The sequence below is a fragment of the Heteronotia binoei genome, chromosome 13, assembly GCF_032191835.1.
Source record: "Heteronotia binoei isolate CCM8104 ecotype False Entrance Well chromosome 13, APGP_CSIRO_Hbin_v1, whole genome shotgun sequence".
Lineage (NCBI taxonomy): Eukaryota > Metazoa > Chordata > Lepidosauria > Squamata > Gekkonidae > Heteronotia > Heteronotia binoei.
This window is the reverse complement of record NC_083235.1, coordinates 61,309,092-61,329,050: the sequence shown is the minus strand read 5'-3', so window position 1 is coordinate 61,329,050 and position 19,959 is coordinate 61,309,092. Positions and strand designations below refer to the sequence as shown.

Sequence of the window (19,959 nt, the reverse complement as noted above, 5' to 3'; positions counted from 1 at the left end):
TTGCAAAAAGCAGAGGAGACAAGGGGCAACCTTGCCTCGTCCCTCTGAAAAGATTAAATTCTTCAGAATCCAAATTATTAATAGAAAGAATAGCAGAAGGCGACTTATATAAAGAATGGATTATCTTCAGAAAATTCGGGCCAAAATTCATTTTCTGCAGTAAGGTTGTAAGATAAGGAACTTCAACGGAATCAAAGGCTTTTTCAAAATCAATAGACAAGATAAAGGAAGACTCAATATTAAATTTCCGGCAGTATTGAATAACATCAAGGACCATTCTAGTATTGTCCATTAACTCACGGTGTGGGATAAAGCCCAATTGGTCAGGATGAATGTAGTTCCCTATAAAAGTATTAAGCCTAGCCACCAGGGCTGCTGTAAAAATCTTGTAATCGCAATTAAGGAGCGATATCGGCCTGTATGAACTAGGGTCTAGCAAGTCTTTGTCTTTCTTTGGAAGAAGAATGATTTTTGCCTGTGACCAAGTAGCTGGAAAAGAACCAGACTGTACAAACTGATTACAGGCGTCCGCCAAGATGGGAGCCAACAAAGTATTAAAAAATTTATAAAATTCTGGTATAAAGCCATCTCGGCCTGGAGATTTATTGGATTTCATAGACTTGATAGTCTCCTGTATTTCAAGTGCAGTAAAAGGTTTGTCCAAAAGGGATTTAACCTCAGGAGAAACAGGCTTAATAACTGAGTGAGTGTCTAAAAAAGATGAAATAAGGTCTGATGCTGGATGCTGGGAGGAATATAAAGATGAATAGTATTTTTTAAAAACTCCTACAATATCCTTAGTGGAATGTTTCAAGGTACCGGATTTAGAACGAATGGAAGAAATAGCCATTGAGGATATTCTCTTTTTAACCTTCCATGATAGGAGTCTAAGGAATTGAGGAGTTCGAAACCAATATTTTTGTTTTATATAAGCCATTTGTTTTTGAATCTTGGAGACGTCAAAAGATTCTAATTTTTTCCTTTCTATAAGAAGTTTTGAATAAGTTTTTTTGCTACCAAATTTTTTAAATTTCTCTTCCAATTTGGTAATGTTGGCAACCAAATCTGATCTAATTTTGTCTTTTTCTTTTTTATACGAAGAGGCAATAGCCAAAAATCTGCCACGAATTACAGCTTTAAACGAGTCCCAAACTATATGCTGAGGTACTCCACACTCAGTATTGAATTGAAAAAATTCTTTAATGTCTTTTTCAATGGAATCTGTAACCGATTTCATAGACAGAAGTTTACTATCCAATCTCCAATTAAAAGAAAAAGATCTTTCAGTGATTCCTGACATATAACCTTCCAACCATGCATGATCAGACCAAATCATTGGGCCAATGTCTACTTTAAAAAAAAGGTTAGAAATAGAATCCGAAACTAAAAGAAAATCTATTCTGGAATAAGTTTGATGACGAGAAGAAAAGAAGGTATAGTCTCTTTCTTTTGGATGCCTGCTTCTCCAAATGTCTGACAGATTATAGGATTGAAAGATTTGAGCTAAATCATTTTGGCCATTCGAATCTTTTGATTGAGACCATTTATTGGCAGATAGAGGTAGCAGGCTTTTTTGAGATCTATCTAAAGAAGGATTGACAACATAGTTGAGATCTCCTCCCAAAATAATGGGCCCTTTATGAAAAGTTTGAAGTTGTGGCAACGTATCTTTAATAAATGCAATTTGTCCATCATTTGGAGCATACACCGATGCCAGAGTATAAGGGCTACCATTAAAGACCCCATTGACAAAAATATACCGGCCCCTAGGGTCAATTGAGGAATTTTCAAAAGTGAATTGGACTGATTTACCTATTAAGATGGCCACACCTCTTGCTTTGGAGGACCCGTAAGCTTGAAATTGATGAGCAGAAATTTTGACTGGAAGACCTTGGGCTGGTTACCCTTAAGGTGAGTTTCTTGCAAAAAAACTATATCTGGTTTCTGATGAGAGATGGCAGAGGCAACCCGTTTTTTCTTAATTAAATTATTTAGCCCATTACAGTTTAGAGATAGAAATTTCAAGTGGCACTCTGCCATAATTGAAAGAGGAAATAACCAAGGTTATCAAAATTATTGCAATTCATAGCTTTGAACCCAGGTGTCACCAGGATAGCTAGAGGCGAATCCTGTAGATCAAATTTCAAAGGTATGAGGACAGATTTCAGATTAAAGGCTTTAAAAAACTTCCAACTAAATCCATAATAATTCAATACAGTTATGCTGCCCGTAACACAAACAAAAAACCATAACCAACACCAGTGGTCTAGCATTAACAGACACTAGCCACTAACTCACCCTCCAACTCTGTTAACCCAAACTTGGGAAAACAACAACTATTTACTTAAAAGGATAAATTTGAAGCGGAAGTCTTCGTTACTGAAGACACCACACAACTAGCAACAACTACCAAATGGAGCTAATTAAAAAAAACTGAAGTTCTCCATTCTCCCTCTCTGCCAAAAATGCTTATATTTAACACTATCAACCCAGCAAAAATAAAATTTATAAACAGAATAACAGAGCCGAATGTATAGAAAGTTTATAATGAAAGGCCAAACAAAGCTGATCGAGTCAAGGCTAAAATGCCTAGAAAGCCACATATAATAAAACCTGTGCCTTTTACCAACTCAGGTTAGTGAATTAAAGATAATTACAGGCAAACTAATATACCATGTGTAACAGCATCAGATCTCGATCACAAAGTTATTGTAAGACTTAAGACACTATGATAAAAATACAATGAAACTTTAAACAGAACTATGAACGCTATTAAATACTGGTCTCCCCAAACACTCCCCACCAACTATCCTTCAGCCACTTATAAGCCTATGTAGGGAGATATGATGGTGAGGGAAACAAGTTTCCAAACCTTCATAGTAGCATAAGGCACAAACTGAAACACACATACATTCCCTACCCACCCTCTGTCTCACAGATTCATTTCCATTCAACAATTCACACAGGAAGGGAAAAGGTCCTGACAATTCATTAACTCATAGTAGAAAGAAATATATTGATATAAAACCCTAATCATACTATTCAAGTTTCTCACTCTGATCTACCCCCCCTCACTCACTCTCTCTCCCTCCCTCTCTCCCACTCCCTCACTCAACACCCAGCCTCCCCATTCCAGCTCCTACTCAAACCATATATTCCAAGTCACCCCATTCTTCCAATCATGCATACCCAATCAACCAAGAAGATTTCCTTTAATGAGTTGATTTGAATTAATAACTCCCTCACATTCATAACATTGTGTTCAAAAGATATAAATAACCAAAAAAAAAAGGGGGGGGACCCCCCAATTTCGTATATAAACATTGCTTCATAGGCACGAAACAATCATCAGCATATTTCTAAGCCGTGACAGAGTTACACGTAGGCAAAGCTTATAAGTCAGCAGTTCAGTAGGCAAAGCTTATATGTCAGGAAAAAAAAAGTGGACGTCAAGAATCCACACAAAAAAGGGAAGATTTCTGCATAGCAACAGTTCCAGCGTTTAGCTTCTAGGAGAAACAGGCCGATCAGGACGGTTCATAGGCACACGACGCCATCTAGTGTCTGAAGTTATTGAGTGAACATGTGAAACTGCTTCTATAAGGCCGGTGGGAACAGGAAGATTCAAATCTCTCAGCATGCTTAGGCCTGAGTCAAGGCCTCCAGCGACAAACGACCGATCCTGTACAGTAACTTGCAGCTTGTACGAAGCAACCCATCGATATCTGATGTTTTCCCTGTTCAGGATTTCAATAATTGGCTTCAAAATTTTCCGCCTTTGCAAGGTTTCAGAAGACAAATCCTGTAGAATTTGGATGTTGTAATCTCCTAGCAGAAGTGGATTTATAGCCCGGGCTTTTTGCAGCAGCTTGGATTTAACTGAGGCAGAAGAGAAACGGACTAAAATGTCCCTAGGCAACGAAGTTTTCTGTGTGCGCAAAGGGCCAATTCTATATGCAGCCTCCAGGGCACAAAGATCAGATTCAGAAAAACCCAATGCCTTTGATAGCCAGGAGGCTATAAGAGATTTTAGGTCAGAGGGAGAGGCAGAGTTCTCGGGGAGCCCGCGAATTTTAACATTCCCCATTTTCAGTTGGTTCTCAAGTGCAATAATTTTATCAGTGGCCCATTCATCTCTTTTATAAAAATACTGAGTGTCCTCCTGCACAGCACATGCCATGTTAAAAGCAGAATCTGCAGTCTCTGCCACCTTCTCTAAGGACGTTTTGAAACCCTCCAACTGAGCAGAAAGGGGCTGGATCATGGCAGATATTTTGTCAGTCATATTTTTTTCCAGTTTTTGAAAAGCCTCCATTACCTCAGAACGAAATGAAGCTAGGTCTGCTGCTGTGTTTTCCCCTTCTCCCGACGCCATCTTGCTTGCAGGGCTGCTTGCTTTTCCTGAGGCCTTAGCCTTAGGCTTTTTGGGAAAATAGTCTTTAACAGAGTTCCTTGAGTTTCTTTTTGATCTGGATTTTTGACCATCTACTGTTCCCATACTAATTAAAGAAAAAAAAGAAAACAAACAACAACGCTGGGCGCTTGCTTAAGTGGATTTGGCAGGGGTAAGTAAGGAGCTCTGTTTTCAGGCGTCCATTCCCTATGCGTGCGACGCCACGCCCCCACTTCTAATATATTTGAAGAAAGTTTTATTGTTGGAACAATAAAAAAAAAGTTTTATTGCAGAAACACATGAAGTGTGTAAAGACAGAGAGGAGAGGTCAGAGGGCAGGTCCCAGGTTAAGACCAAGAGAGGCATCCCATTCAAGGAGATAACACCTATACACACTTAGAGTGATGTAGCACCCCCCACACACCAATGCCCAGGCATGTTGAATCACTCACTCCAACAGTACCATGGTCCCAATCTGAATCAGGCCACAGCTGGCCTGGGAACTGAGCTTCCAGCATGGAACTCCATGACCACATCTGTTGACAGTACATGCATCGCCACACTGATTTTGTAATGTGTGAGTCAGCCCTGAGTCTAGGGAGAGAGATAAAGAGAATGTCCTTGAGGTAGGTGGGGAAGGTCCCATTATAAGCGTAATGCCAAATGCATAGGGATGCTGGGTCAGATGACTTGATCCACCTATTGTGTTGGCATTGCTAACAATAGCACTGCTGTAAGATCACTGCCTACCTCTATTCCTTCAGTCTCTTCTAAGAATCTTGCACTGACAGACACCAATGCATCTTCAGGCCATTCATGAAACCAGTCAATAGCTGTGCAGTTCACTACAGCAGGGAATTTTCTTGCCCGCACACGTAGGGTAGAACCCACAGGAGAAAAACACAGGATCACCTAGAGACAGGGGGGGGGGGGGGGAACAAGTCACTCAGTGTGCAGGATTGCTGGTGACATTTAAAGAGGTGCTATTAAACAGCCAAAAGTGCATTAAAAAAGAGAGCAAAAAAGGAAGGGAGGCAATTCAGAGCCCCTTGTGAAAACTGTCCAAAACAGCTAAGCCATCTATGTGAAGTTTTGTATTTGCTTTAATGTGGAGTTTTATACATATGTTACTATGGGTTAAAAGTAGGCCTGTAGATTGAGAAAGATAGTGCTTGAAGCGTGGTGTGATGGGATGATAGCTGTACCTTAGGGGGCAGAGTTGACTTGTTTGGTGGGTAGTGAAGAGTAAAGTGCTGTGAGTAGGGTTCCCAGGTCCCACTGGGGGTGGCTTCAATCTGTCACCAGCCAGCTGGCTGGTGGGTAAGCCCCATCCCCAACAGGGCCATCACTGTGTGACATCCCCAATGTGATGAAGTCACTTCCGGATAATGTCATCACAACAGGGATGTTGCATGGCAATGCTCTGGCTTTTGGGCAAACTCTGATTTTGAAGACAAACCCCCCATAGAGTTTTGCCCCAAACCCAGAGCATGGGGTACAATGCCACTGGCCCAATGACATCACTTCCCAGCGGCATCATCATGGAATCCCCCATTCTGCCACCTCAGAACGCCCTCCAGATCCTTCTGTCAGGATGGTGAGGGGACCTGGCAACCCCAGCTGTGAGAGAAAGTTATCAGCCGAAGCGGCAAGTTAGGAAATTAAGCTTTGTGGAAGTTATTAGTGCAAGTAGCAAGCGAGCAAACAAGCCTTTGTGATTAGGTCTGTTTAAGGAACTTAGAGAAACAAGATGTACCAATCTGAAACCATATTCAGTACCAGCCCGACCCCGCATGGTGCCCTAGGCAGACTGGCTGCCTGCTGCCCCCCTCCACAGCACCCCCCCATGTCGCTGCAACCCCCCCGCAACTACCCCCTCCCCGCACACCTCCTCCTCCCCCCTCCCTTTCCCACCCCATGTCTATTTCAATGCCAGAACAAGGCTCTAGCACTGCGTTCCCGGCTATCTAAAGGTGCACCCTGCCCCCCCCTCACCGATCAGCTGATTGGCGGGTAAAACCACGCAACTGGGCTGCACTCACTGTCTGTCAAGACCAGCGTCCTTGCACTGCCACTGACTCCTCTCTACTTCCTGGATGGCTCTGGTTCCGTTGCACAGTTTTACCCACTGATCAGCTGATTGGCCGGGGGGTGTGCCTTTAGATAGCCAGGAACGCAGCACTAGAGCCCCGTTCCAGCATTGAAATAGGCATGGAGTGCGGAAGGAAGGGAGGAGGAGGCTGGGGAGCAGGCAAACTAGGATTTTGCCTGGGGGGGGGGGAGGCCGAATTTGGTACCCCCGCCCTGCCGGAGCCCTAGGCAACCGCCTAGTTTGCTTAGTGGGCAAGTCAGCCCTGACCATATTAACCATACAGAAACCATCGTGCTATTTTACTCCTAAACAAGCACTATGTTTAAGTAAAAACCGACTTCTAGTTAAAGTCGCTCCCACATGCTAATTGCTCTGTCATTCTACCAGATATAGTAGCCCATCCTGTTCTATGGGTCCAGCTAAGAATTCCTGACCTGGATAGCCCAGACTAGCTTGATCTCACCAGATCTTGGCTGATACGCAGAATCAGCCCCGGTTAGTATTTGGATGGGAGACCAGCAAGGAATACCAGGGTTGCGACACAGAGGCAGGCAATGGCAAACCACCTCTGAACATCTCTTGCCTTGGAAACCCTGCAGCATTGCCTTAAGTTGGTGAAAGAAAGAAAGCTCTAAGGCAGTGAATCCTTAGGTGAAAGGCTCTACCCCCAATTCTCCAGGAGTGTCCCAACCTGGAGCTGGCAGCCCTACTTGCAATGTATCCATCTATATTGGAAGACTTTCAGAACAAGCAAAAGCCCAAGGCCTGGAACTGAAGCTGAGCATCTGACTGCATTCTTGGCTGTGCAGACGTTTACTACAGCATTACGCACAGTAGGGCTCCTTTAGGCTAGTTCATGAGTCATTCTTTTCAATAACAAACTGACCAAAGCAGAGGTGCGTGGGTTCTGGGAAGATTTTCCCCCTGAGGCTAGTACGTTCTTACAGTTTTTTTTAACCCTTTCATTGGGAACAATACTTGAAATATATTTCCATGCCTGTGAGGCATATCCTCTAATTGTGGTTCTAATGTTTTCTAAATCCCATAATCTCATGACTCACATCTGTCCATCACATGATCGTTTAGCTCTAGAAGTAAACCTGTATTGTGGTGGTACCACAGCAAATGTTTCTTTTTCTGACAGCTGAGGAAATGATTTTAGGGACCCTTTGTTATCACATGCATCTATTGCCTGCAATGATGTTTTTTTCTCCTCAAATATTCTTGCGGCATTCTAAAGTTCAGAACCGTATACTGAAACCTGGTTCAAGTTTAGACTCTGATTTGATTAGTTGGACAATTAGTTTCTTATTGAACCTTTTATTAAAATGGTAACAGATTCTCTTATAAATGCAATCATGGCACTTTCAGTCAGAATGCAATATATTTTATGCACAAAGATACTTGGAATAAAACTATCCAAAAAGTTAAATATGAAGTTGAAATGAAAAAACAAACAAAGAGATGCCCTTTACCTTAAGTTGCTTTCGGACTTTGTCAATGAAGAACTTCCAGCAGTTTTCCCTGGTATCTTGTATGCCAAGTGATTTCACCTGAGGCCTCATGGAGCCAATTATATTCTCCAGTTCATCATCCTGGAATAGCCCTGGGATTTCACCAGATGCCAAAAGGTCATTGATCAATACCAAGAATTGCTCTTCAGCAACCTGCGAGTCTGTCATGAGAAATACAGTGGGGGTGTTCTTCACAGCTGCTTTGATGTACTGAGAAGCCAGGTCAGCCTGAACCACAAAACAAACACAGTTCCTTACATTAAAAGTTTAATTTCGATCATTTCTGAAACAGCTCACGAGTCTGGTACAGGAAAGAAGCAATCTTGTAGTTTGAAAGAAGAACCAAAGAGGGACAGCATACAGTCGGGACTGAGTTCTATTTTCAAAGTAAAGTCATACCTCTAAACTGCGGTATAAAGTCTAAACTGAGGTATAGAGTCTAAACTCTAAACGGGAGAAGCTCGATCCTCACCCTTACATGGTACAGGATAGCCTCCCATCCCAAATAGGCAATAGTAGTCTGTGGGAGTAGGAGACAGGCCAGGTTTTGAAGCCATGGAAAACTAAAGAAGGGGGGGACCCGAAAATGACGGGAAACTTCAAGAGGGGGTTAGATAAAAATATGGAGCAGAGGTCCATCAGTGGCTATTAGCCACAGTTTGTATATATATGTATGTATATAAATTATTGGCCACTGTGTGATACAGAGTGTTGGACTGGATGGGCCGTTGGCCTGATCCAACATGGCTTCTCTTATGTTCTTATATGCAATATCCACTTTTTTAAAAATCAAAAGCCCCTAAATATGGTACTGATTTAACAACATAAAACATTATTTATAAGCTAGTTCGCATATTAAAGTATATCATTTGGCATACTTAGGAAATTTTAATGCTATTGATCCATTAAGGCCCTTACTAGGACAAGCAGCAGCAATAGTAGAGGCTGTACACTCAACATGTAAGGAAAACTGTTGAACCCCTAAAACACCTGTTGAAGTCAGAGTTTCTCAAGCTACTGTGGCTCAGTGGTACAACCTCTGCTTTGAATGCAGAAGGTTCCGGATTCAATCGGTGACATCTCTAGTAAAAAGGATCAGACAGCTGGTGATGTGAAAGACTTCTGTCTGAGACTCCAGAGAAGAGAATATTGGCAGACTAATGGTCTGACTCGTAAAGCAGCTTCATGTGCTCTTGTGGCAGACTAAGTCCAGTGGGGTTATGGAGGGGACTCTCTCAGTGCTGAGCTCCGTTAATTAAACCTTAATGCTGAAGCATTGTGGGTGAGTGATGGGACAGAGTTCCTCTTGGTACAAAAATGTGATGTTCAGAGAAGGAACAGTAAGGCATGGCAGCATTGCTGGACAGAGCTTTGAGGCAGGGTGGGGCTGGCCACAAAAGCAACAAAATTCTGGAATTCACTGCTAGTGGGTGTAGATGGCTCTTAAAAGCAGATTACATTCATGGAGGAGAGGTCCATCAAAAAGGCTATTGGCCACAATGACTAAAGAGATACTACACTTCTGAATACTGGTAGAATCTGGGGGAGTATTTTAGCAAGGCAACTGGCTGGCCATTGTGTGAAACAGGATGCTGGTCTAGATGATCACTGGTCTGATCTTGCAGTGTACCTCTTAGGTTACTGTGTTTTTGTTGGACTAGGCCCCCTTCAATTATTGGTTTCCAGTCTCATCAAGATTTCTGTCAGAATGTCACACAGTAGTTTATGTGGGTTTTTAAACAGCTTTAAATTAAATATGATGGAACAGTCCTTTTCTACTATATTACCCAACATCATTAGTAATTTTTTTTCTCTACTTGTTTCTGTCTGTTAGCTATTGGTACACCCAGGTTATGCCCAGATAGCAGTGATCTTGAAAAAGGCATGTTTGTATAATAGGCAAGATGACTTTGTATTAGATATTGAGCATCAGTTAATGTTCTTTGCTTTGCTTCTTATCTTCAGGTAAGAAGGTACCTTTGCTTCTTACCTCGTAACTTTACTTCTTACCTTGAGATCTGGAATTCCATAGCCTTTTTTCAGTGTCATCTGAAACACATCCAAGGAACTAATGTAGGCTGCTAGCCGGGACAGGCTCTGCTTGCCACTGCCTCCTACCCCCACTAACAAGGCGTTCCCTCTAGGAGACTCTAAGATGCGATTGATTCTGCAGACATGCGATACAGCATCCTCAAAAAGCACCTGCAATCAGCAAGGAAGGCTTGTTAATATCACAACTCACCACAAATCTCACAAAAAATCCTCAGCCCAAAGATATTACTATATGGACCAATTTAAGTGTGAGCTTTACTAAAAAAAATACTATAAGTTAGTGCAGTCCCCATCCAGTCCTGTGTCCTGTCTTGATTAATGCTACAATGTGCTTACAATAAAGCAAAGCAGTACTCATAAATAGCACAACACCCTTGTAGTTGCTTGGTTGAACAAAAGTTTCTTTTTTTAAGGTTTAATTTTTTAAACGCAATGATACATAGAATGATCTACAAAACAACTGTCTCAGGACCTCAGGAGCAAACAAAAAGAAACCAAAATCATTCTGTTTGATAATGAATTTAATATAAAAGTGGCCGTTTCTATTCTATTAAGAATTAGATTCCATTAGATGACCATCTCTTCGATTTCCCAAGCTTTAAATCATTCCCTTGCTGAAACATATCCTTGAGCTGCTGGTGCTGTGGCTGATGGATTGCAGTCCACAAGCATTTCAACACAAGACACGTGAAAGTGAGCTGGCTGGTTCCATCATGTGCCTCGGTGGGCGGGGGGGGGGGGGAGTTGTGGCAACCCAACCCCATGGGGCTGCATTTGCCGACCCTGTCAGGCAGGACTGGATCTACATGTTTTTTGAGGGAAGGGCAAAATTAAAAAATGATATCCCCTTATGAGCCATTCTATCTTATGGTCCCATAGAATACAATGGACTCTATACCCAATTTGCGCCCCCCCCCCTCCATCGGCACCCAGGGCAAGCACCCCCCTCTGCCTCCCCTAGATCCAGCCCTGCTGTCAGGACGGGGCATCTGAGGTTGAGGCTGACATGGCACTCCTGCCCAGCTGCTGTGAATATGTTTCACAATCTTGCAGGTGGAGACTCAACAGAGAGGCTTTTGGGTGTGGTGAGTCCTGCCCCCCCCCCCCCCGCACCCTACTCAGTCAGCTGTTCCAGCTCTCTTCTTGGAGTGGAGCCTCATGCCCAGCTAGCCTACTCAAGTTCCACCTGGGGCACTATCCAGTGTAGGCCATTGGAGGGAGGGCTCATTTGCCTCACATGTTTCTGTGTGAGGGGGAGAGGGCCCAGAGGGTGATCTGGATGCATGAGCCATCTCATCACACTGGCTGGTGCATGAGGCTGGATCAGGGAGTCTGAGGGTCTGTTCTTCACATGTACCATGGGAGCTGGGGGGATTGCCTTGGGGCAGATGCGTATCCTCAGCCTAACCAACCTCCTGGGGTAGTTGTGATTGTGGGATGGAGAAGAGGAGAATGATGCAACCAGGAGGGGGGGGGGGGTCGCCAATGGAATGAGTGCATGGCTGAGGCTCCAAACTCTGTGTCTGCTCCAGAACAGGATTCCTCTGGCAGCTGTGGGGGAGGGCATCTGTGCACATAACATGAGGGGCACCAAGTAACAGGGGTTCCCTGAGTCAGTATTGGGGAAGCCATTACTTGGGGCAGCGTCAAAGTATTAGCTGGGAGCTTGCCCATGGAACGTGCTAGCATGCAGGGAAAGCAGATGACTTCGACCATGTGCCTGTCATTGGCCCGGGTCTCCGTCAGGGGGTGGGAGAGGTAATTGGGCTCTCTGGAGCTGCCTTTCTCCACCCTCAACTGTCCCGTGAGACAGCACCTGCCCCAGGATGGGCCACTCCTGTTGGTCCAAAGTGCCCCTCCCATCCTGCCACCCCCACCTCAATGGTACGCCGGGAGGCCATGTTGCAGTGGAATCACCATGATGACGGCCTTGCAAGCAAGCCAGCTATGCTCTCCCCTCCAGCGTAACTTGGCTCCTAGGGAGCCAACTAGTGACGCCTGAGTTCCATGGAGGCTGGCTGCTACAACATAGGTATTGTCAGAACTTGTAACTTTCTTATGTGCTGTTAGCCTATGTGTCTCCATATTGTATTCAGACACTAACCCATGCAACCTTGCTTTAGCAACTAACCAACATTCTTGTACATTTCAAACAAACTGTGATCACTGAAGGGTGGCAGATAGCCTCTGGTCAACATCTGCAGATGGCCTTTGAAGCCAGGCTTTCTCAGCAGGACTCCATCCTCCCTTCCTGATAACAAGCCCTGAGAAACAGACAGTTGTCTATGCCCGTGTGAAAGATTGTTTTATTGTTATCACAGGAACCGCATAAAGTGTAACAAATGCTAACTTTCGGTATCAGTGTTATCCTGTACCTTCAGCTCTGCAGTTCTCAATAAATGCCTATACTTTGTAACCAGTCCTGGGCCTCGATTGAAGTTCTTCCAGTTCTGACAGGTATAACTTAGGATCGCTCTGTCCATATAGTAATAAGATATAAAACAATTTTCCAAAACATTTTTGGGATTATAATAACATAATTTAATAGATCCATTTCAACTGAGCCTTGCATGCTAATGGCAAAAAGTACATAACAAAGATCTTGTCACCAATGTCAAAAAACTATCAGCCCTCATGCATTGCTACCCCACGTGCAGAAAATCAGCTTTGTCTTCACCACAAAACCAACAACGACCAGAACTATTTCTATAAACTCGTGCTAATCTCAAAGGACCTAAATGCTACTGGTGCAACATTCTGCAAACATTTTCCCTAAATAGTATGCTAATGGAGAAACCATGTGATAATAGAAAGGGGTCAAGGTTTAGGGCCAACATTGTAGCAGAAGGATTTCCTCCATTTCAAGGCATAACTTGAGGTGGGTCAATGACTGACCTCCAATAATGACATTGTCTCAGATTTCTATCTGCCAAGGCAGCAAACAACCAAAAGACAAATTAATCATATAGCTTAGAATATATTATACAAATAAGGATAGAGGCCAATAATAGTAGAAAACTGCAGTAGCAAATAGAGGAAGCAGGAGTCTCATAAACTCTCTTAAACCTAAACACCAGCAAGGAAGGATTAAGATTCATGTCCCTTGGGAGGGAGATCTATAGTCTTGACATCCACTCTTTCCTAATTCTGTCTACAGACATTGTTTCTATTCTTACCCCAGTCCCCAAATTTGTATAACCCTGGTCATCTTTCAGGGATCCTGTACCTCAAGGTTGCCTTCCTAAGCCTGCAGTTAAATATTTGCATAGTCCAACGGAGTGTCTCTAGGGATGTACAATTGTCTGTGTTTTACTCTATTTAGCAAAAGAAAAATTCAAAGAACATAGCTGAGTAAACAGAATGTATCCTGCAGGGAAGTGATAAGAGATAAATATGTGGGAAGCAAAAACATCCACAGTTTAAACAGAAAGGAATCAGTGCAGGTATATCCTCAACAGAAAGGTGATTAAAATCTAGACAGTGCCTATCTTCATTAAGGAGAACCTCCTCAGGGACCAGCATCAGCCTCCTTCTAGCTCTCGACTCCAGTTTCACTCACCAAATTCATTACTGCATTGACCTCGTTGTAGCTGTCCAAGGCTTCCGCTAGCAGCTTATTCAGAATTTGCCAGCTGGCAACAGGAAAATACTTTGGTTCCCCAATGCCCTGAGCAAAGTGGCAGTAAATATTTGGCTTGGCAAAGACAACATTGTCAGCTAGATCCTGTAGAAGACACAAACATAGCCTTTCATATTCATTGCATTTTAATGATGGCATGCTTAGGTGTGTGAGGCAGATGGGCACAGGCGCCAGAAAAAACAGAAAGCTTCCATGTAACTGGTGATCATGGAGTGGTCACCTGTGCAGTCACACACTTGGGTACCATGTATGGACCAATCTTGGAGTTTGCTGAGCTAGTCTCAACACCTTTTTGGCAGGCTTTCTCTTGAACTCTGGAGAGCAGGCATTGACTGCACATGCCTGGAGCTGAAGAGAAACCTGCCCCCCTCCCCAGATCCTTCCAGCCACCACTAGTAAGTCTCATCAACACAAGGTAAGTGATAGAGAGATGGCAGCAGTGCGGTAGGCTGGGCAGGCATGTGACTGCACAGATGACCACTCAAAGATCATCAGTTACAGATAAGCAATCTGTTTATCTTCTTTGTGTTTTCCATGCAGTCCCAAACAAGGGTGATTAGTGAGCTGGACAACATTGGATGGTGGGTGCTGGTGTCTGGTACACCCTAAATGTAGTCAGAGATCAAGATAAGGTACAACCTTGGACCCTGTAGCTGTGGAGAAAAGCACATTAGTAGTGACAGTGAAAATAACAATATGTTCTACTCACAGGCTGGAAAAACTCAGAGGAAGATCAATTGGAGCACTGCATGGCCAAAAAATGCATCCCCTTGTGCTCATATATTTAGGGCATAGTGGGATGCAAATGTCAACAGGGCAGAACAGGTTGCCACCTTACAGATGTCTTCAATGGAGATACCAGCGAGGACGGCAGTTGATGTAGATACTGCCCTCGTTGGGTGGGCTTGAGGGTTGACAGGTAAGGATTGCCCCTCCAGCTGTTAGCATACAGGTATCATAGCCACTATCCACTTAGAAAGGCATTGTGGTGAAATCTTTCACCCCTTAGTAGGATTAGCATAAGATATAAAAAGATGCTGGTTAGTTCTGAATGAGCAAGTCCTATCCAGATAGAATGCCATGCCCTCTGGACATCAATGGTGTGCAATGCCCTTTGGTCATCATAGGATAGGTCCAGGAAGAACATGGGTAAGGTAGTTGGCTGTGATAAATGAAAGGGCAATACCACTTCAGGCAGAAATGAAGGGTCTGGCCTTAAAATGGTCTTTATGGAATAATGTGTAGGGAGCATCAGCGCAGAATGCACACAGTTCACTGGCTTGTTTTGCAGATGTAATGGCCACCAAGAAGACCATTTTCCTCATGATGAGATGCAATGTGGATGCAGCCATGAGCTCAAATGGTTTGCCCATCAACTTCAAGAGGATCAGAAGCAAGATCCAAACTGGAGCAAAATGCTTTCTTGAAGGGTGGAGCTTCAAAAGTCCTTTGAGAAAGGTTTTGTCATTTTGTCAACCCCATATTGGATCATGAAAAGTGGATGTGGCCAGTAGGTGTACTTTCAGGGATGAAAAACTGAGACCTGAATACTGGAGGGAGACCAGGTAAGACAGGGCTTCAGGCAGCAGTGTAGATGTTGGGCAAATGTTGTGAAACTCTATATATGTTGAAAACTTCCACCACTTTCCAGTATGGGACCACCTCATAGAGGGTTTCCTTGCATTCAACAGAATATTGGTCACTTCTGGGGAAAATTCTATGGCAGTACCCTCCATGACATCAGTTTTAAAAAATGAAGGATATATTGAATATATCTGTTGAGTCCTCTCAGATGCAGGATCCTTCCATTCTTCTGGAACAGCAAATCCCTGGCTAGGGGAAGATGGTAAACTCCCTTGGACAATTGTAGTAGCAGAGGAAACCAGGGTTGCTCGGACCACCACAGAGTTATTAAGATGCTGAAAGTGTGGACTTGATGGAGCTTCCAAATCACCATAGTAATAAGAGGGTAAGTAGGAAACATAGAAGAGGATCCTGGTCCATTGGTGAAGGAAGGCATCCCCTAGAGAGCCCCTTGTGGGATGGCACCTTCAGCATTTGGTGTTTTCTGCTGTGGCAAAAGCATCTATTGTCAGCCTGCTGAATTGCTGGAAGGTAGGTTGTAAGTAGGTAATTTTTATGGACCACACGTTTTCAATTGAGCTTGTCTGACTGAGGTCATCTGTGCTGATATTTTCCACACTGGGGACATGGATTGCTGTTGATGATATGTCATTGCAGCTACACCAATTCCAGAGAATGATTTTTTTAAATTTATTTTCCAAACAGCTTTATTAAGGAGTGCTAAACAGCACAGGCAGCACAGAGTATGAATGGGGAAAAAAAAACAAGTCACATGTACAGTACGTTTTAAAATCAGGAGTCTTCTGAATGCTGCAGAGCTTTCCTTCTCAGCTTATTCAGGCTTTTCTTCTTTTTTCTTCTTTTTTTTTAAAAAAAGGAAAACGGGTGCATTGCCAGAAGGGGGGGGGGGAGGGAAAACTAACGGAGGAAACCTTCCTGGGCAGGGACTCGAAACAAAACTTACGAGGCATGCTGAGCGGTTGAGAAGCAGAGTTTCAGTGTGTAAGGATACGGCCCATTTGGGTTTTTCATCTGGTAATGGTTGAGGAATGCCAGAGTTTCCAGGGCATCCCCTTTGGTTTCCCACTCCAGCAAGCCAGAGGAACTCCTTTCACTTTTTCCTGAAAACACCTTGACTGAGGCTGGTCTTTTCACCCCCAGCTCATCACAGATCTCATAGAAGTTATCCTCTGTCACCTCCAGAGGAGCATTAAAGAAATGGAGCACGTTGCTGGGGTGCTGGATCCTGTTCTTGGCTGCTTGCTCCGGTGTCAAAAACCTGTTGTTCCGAGAGCCGCTGAAGTCCTTGTAGCTGCACGAACCATCCTCAAGGCCATAGGACTGGCCAGGCATGATGGCCTGCTGCTTGGACACACAGACATTCAGCTTCTGCTCAAACATGAAGTTGTTGTTCAGGTGGGTGATGGCTCGGTCTACAGCATAGCCGTCGGCCATTTCCACCATGGCTGCTCCAGGCTTACTTTTCATGAACTTCACCTTCTCCACATTTCCATACAGGCAGAAGACATTGAAGACCCAGTCACAGTTCATCTTGGACTGGTCCAACCCGTAGACCATCAGCACAGGGCTGTCGGCATGGGGGCCGAATTCTGGGGGTGGTGGTGGAGGAGGGGGGTGTCCATACTGAGGGCTGTAGCGGCTTGGTCCCCGGTGGCGGCCGCCCACGGGTGGGCCCATCCACCTTCCTTCGTAGTGTGGCGGTGGAGGGCCGTAGCCTTCATCATGATAGTGCCCATGATAGCCACCATGAGGCCCTCCATACTCAGCAGGATGATCGCCGAGGAGAGGGGGCTGCCTCTGCCTCTTGTTTGGATTACCGCCTGGCTCACCTTGTCCACTGAGGTTGGGGTTGGTATAGTCCCACGTGTCCTGGTCGTTCCTGAACACATTCAAGCAGGCAGGCTTCGCATACTCTATTTTCAAAGTACAGCAACCAGAATAAATGTCAGCCCCATTCAAAGATGCTTTCGCTCTCTGTGCACTCTGCACCGAGTCAAATTCCACCATAGCCTGGACTCCATTTTTCCTGAAGATAACAATCCGCTGTACTGGACCACATGGGTTGCAGATTGTGTACAGCACATCCGTTGTAATGGAATAGATGGGATTCAGGATGGTGAAGAGCAGAACGTTGTTGACCCCCCTGGAATCATCTGAGTCCCCAGGGTGTGAGATCTTTTGGCTGGTAGAGTAGTTGACAAAGGCCGGGTGCCCAGCAATGTATATCTGGTTGTCAGCTGCGTAGTTCACAGCGTTGCAGGCTCCCAGAATGTCCTCGAACTCCACCAGGGCCTGCCTCTTCTTGGGCATCACCACCACATAGCTGATGGGGCCAAATTCCTGCAGGGCCTCCACAAGATCAGCTTCCATAACACCATCAACCAGACCCCTGATGTGGACAATGGGGGAAGCAGCCGGCTTGTGGGAATCGTCATAGTTCTCCCCGCCGGACGCTCCCCCCGGCCCGTGGTCGGCGTTCTCCATCTTCTGGCGCTCCGGGGCGCGGCCGCCCTCAGGCCCTCTGCCGTAGTAGCGGCCCGAGCCGCCTCCGCCACCCCTCCTCCTCCACCGCCACCTCCGCCGCCACCTCCGCCTGCCATTTTCACCATATCGCGGCCTGAACCGCCACCGCCGCCCTCGCCGCTCTGCGAGCCTCGCCACCTCCGCCGCGACATGGCGCCTTGCAATACACCCCAGAGAATGATTGACCTGCAAAATCTGCAGGAAGCAATTCCATCCTGTTTGTTTACATAGTACATGGTTGCCACATTGTCTGTGGCAATCTGTACCACTTTGCCTTGCAGAGTGAGCTGGAAAGATGTGAAGGTATTGCAGAATGCCAGAAGTTCCAGGGAACTGATGTGCAGACATTGCTGTGCTGGGGACCAACGCCCTTGAACATGGAGATCCTTGCAGTGGGCTTCCTAATCCCACATGGAGGCATCTGTGTACAGGGTGATATCTGGTGCAGGGGTGCAAATGGCAACCCCTTGAGAGATTGTCCATGGAAACCCACCACTTCAGAGACAAAATGACTTCCTGTGGAAGCTGAAGTATGGTGGACTGAGGCTGACAAAGACGGTCGTAGCTCCAAAGGAATCACTATTGAAGCAGTCTCATCCTGAGCTTTGCAAAGGGCACCACCACTGTTGTGGAGGCCATGGAACCAAGCAGCCATTGTAAAGAGTGGAATGTTTGAGTGTGGGATGTGATGAAGTGACATGCAATGTCCCTCAGAATTACAGCTCTGTCCAGCAGAAGAAACACTTTCTGTTGGAATGTATCCAGCTTCATTCCTATAAACTGTAGGATGTGTGTTGGAATGAGGGAGGATTTTTCTCAATTCACACAGTGGCCCAGGTTGCATAACAGTGCAAGCAAAGTCAGTATGTGTTCTGTAAGATGATTGGGGGAGTGTGGCACTAAGAGCAAGTCGTCTATTTGAGAAAAATGTGGATGCCTCAGGTCCTCAAGGTTGCAGAAACTACCACCATGCACTTTGTGGATAATCAAGGTGCCATGGAAAGTCCAAAGGGGAAGACCTGGTATTGGTAGTGCAAATCAAAGATGCCCATGATGTTGAGGTCATATAGTGACATGGAAGTATGCATATTTCAGATCAATTGATGCCAGCCATGCATCCAGAGGCAAAAATAGAAAGATTGAGTGAAGTATCACCATGCAAAATTTGATTCTTCAAATATATCTGTTGAGTGCTCTCAGGTGCATGATGGGGTGAAGGCCCCCATTTCTCTTCAGCACTATGAAGTACTTTGAGTAGTATCCCCTTCCTCACAATGTCTGGGAAAATGGTTTGATGGCCTCCTTGGCTAAGAGGGCATCCACTTCTTCCAATACAGTTGGGAAGGGGCGGTCACCACAAAGTGTGGTGTTCATGGTAGCATTTGGAACTCTATGGTGTACCCCACCCTGATGATGGTGAGAACCCATTTGTCCATTGTGATGTTCTCCCAAGTGGTCAGGTCTGGTGGAGTTGGATTCCTATGGGCAGAGTGATTGTTGTTGGACTGACACTTAGACAGCGCTGGCAACAGTCAAACTGACCGTTTGGATTGATGTGGCAACTTTTTTAGGAGCAGAGTCATCTTTTGTTTGGAATTATAGTTATTTTGGAAGAGAATGGCTGTTCCTTCCAGTGATCAGTAGCCTGTGGGGATTGCTGACCCTTTCTGTCAGAGGAACTCCAAATCTTGGACTTAAAAGGACGTCAGTTCCCTTGGTGAGTGACACCTAAATTCCTTGCCCTTTTCCAACTGTCATCCGCTGACTTCAATATATTATCCATGAACATGTGGAAGAGCCAAATGACTCTGGACAAATGTCTTTGACTCTGGACTTGACATCCAGCTGCACGGTAGTAAATTGCAGCCACACATATTGGCAAAGAATTACTGAAGATGCTAGTGTCCTGGTTAGGCAGGTGACTAAGTTCCAGACTGTGGAAATCTGCTGCTTAGAAACTCTGCAGATTTCCTGTACCAGGGGTGATGTCACCGCTAAAGGGTCTGGTGGAAGATGATGTAGTTGGGCTGCAACCTGTTGGAATTGATATGGACCACTGGAAACATCAAGAAGGCAACCTGGACAACAATCAGGATGGAACATAGTAGGGCCTTCAAGAGTGGAATCCAGAATCATAATG

The 19,959-nt window shown here is 44.8% G+C and overlaps 2 protein-coding genes across 2 annotated transcripts in view; both read right to left on the bottom strand.

Moving 5' to 3' along the window:
- DNAH17 (dynein axonemal heavy chain 17) overlaps nucleotides 1–19,959 on the bottom strand; it is a 206,309-nt gene that overhangs the window by 56,034 nt on the left and 130,316 nt on the right. The window contains exons 54-57 of the mRNA XM_060252097.1: nucleotides 13,611–13,775; nucleotides 10,010–10,201; nucleotides 7,961–8,227; nucleotides 5,144–5,305 (exon numbers count right to left, since the gene is read on the bottom strand). Coding sequence (XP_060108080.1) covers nucleotides 5,144–5,305; nucleotides 7,961–8,227; nucleotides 10,010–10,201; nucleotides 13,611–13,775 — 786 coding nt within the window. The remainder of the gene's footprint in view (nucleotides 1–5,143; nucleotides 5,306–7,960; nucleotides 8,228–10,009; nucleotides 10,202–13,610; nucleotides 13,776–19,959) is intronic.
- On the bottom strand, nucleotides 15,967–17,972 carry LOC132581783 (heterogeneous nuclear ribonucleoprotein L-like). Its single transcript, XM_060253192.1, is given in 2 exon segments — nucleotides 15,967–17,858; nucleotides 17,861–17,972. Coding segments are annotated over 2 exon segments (1,734 nt in total). The 5' UTR covers nucleotide 17,972; the 3' UTR covers nucleotides 15,967–16,235.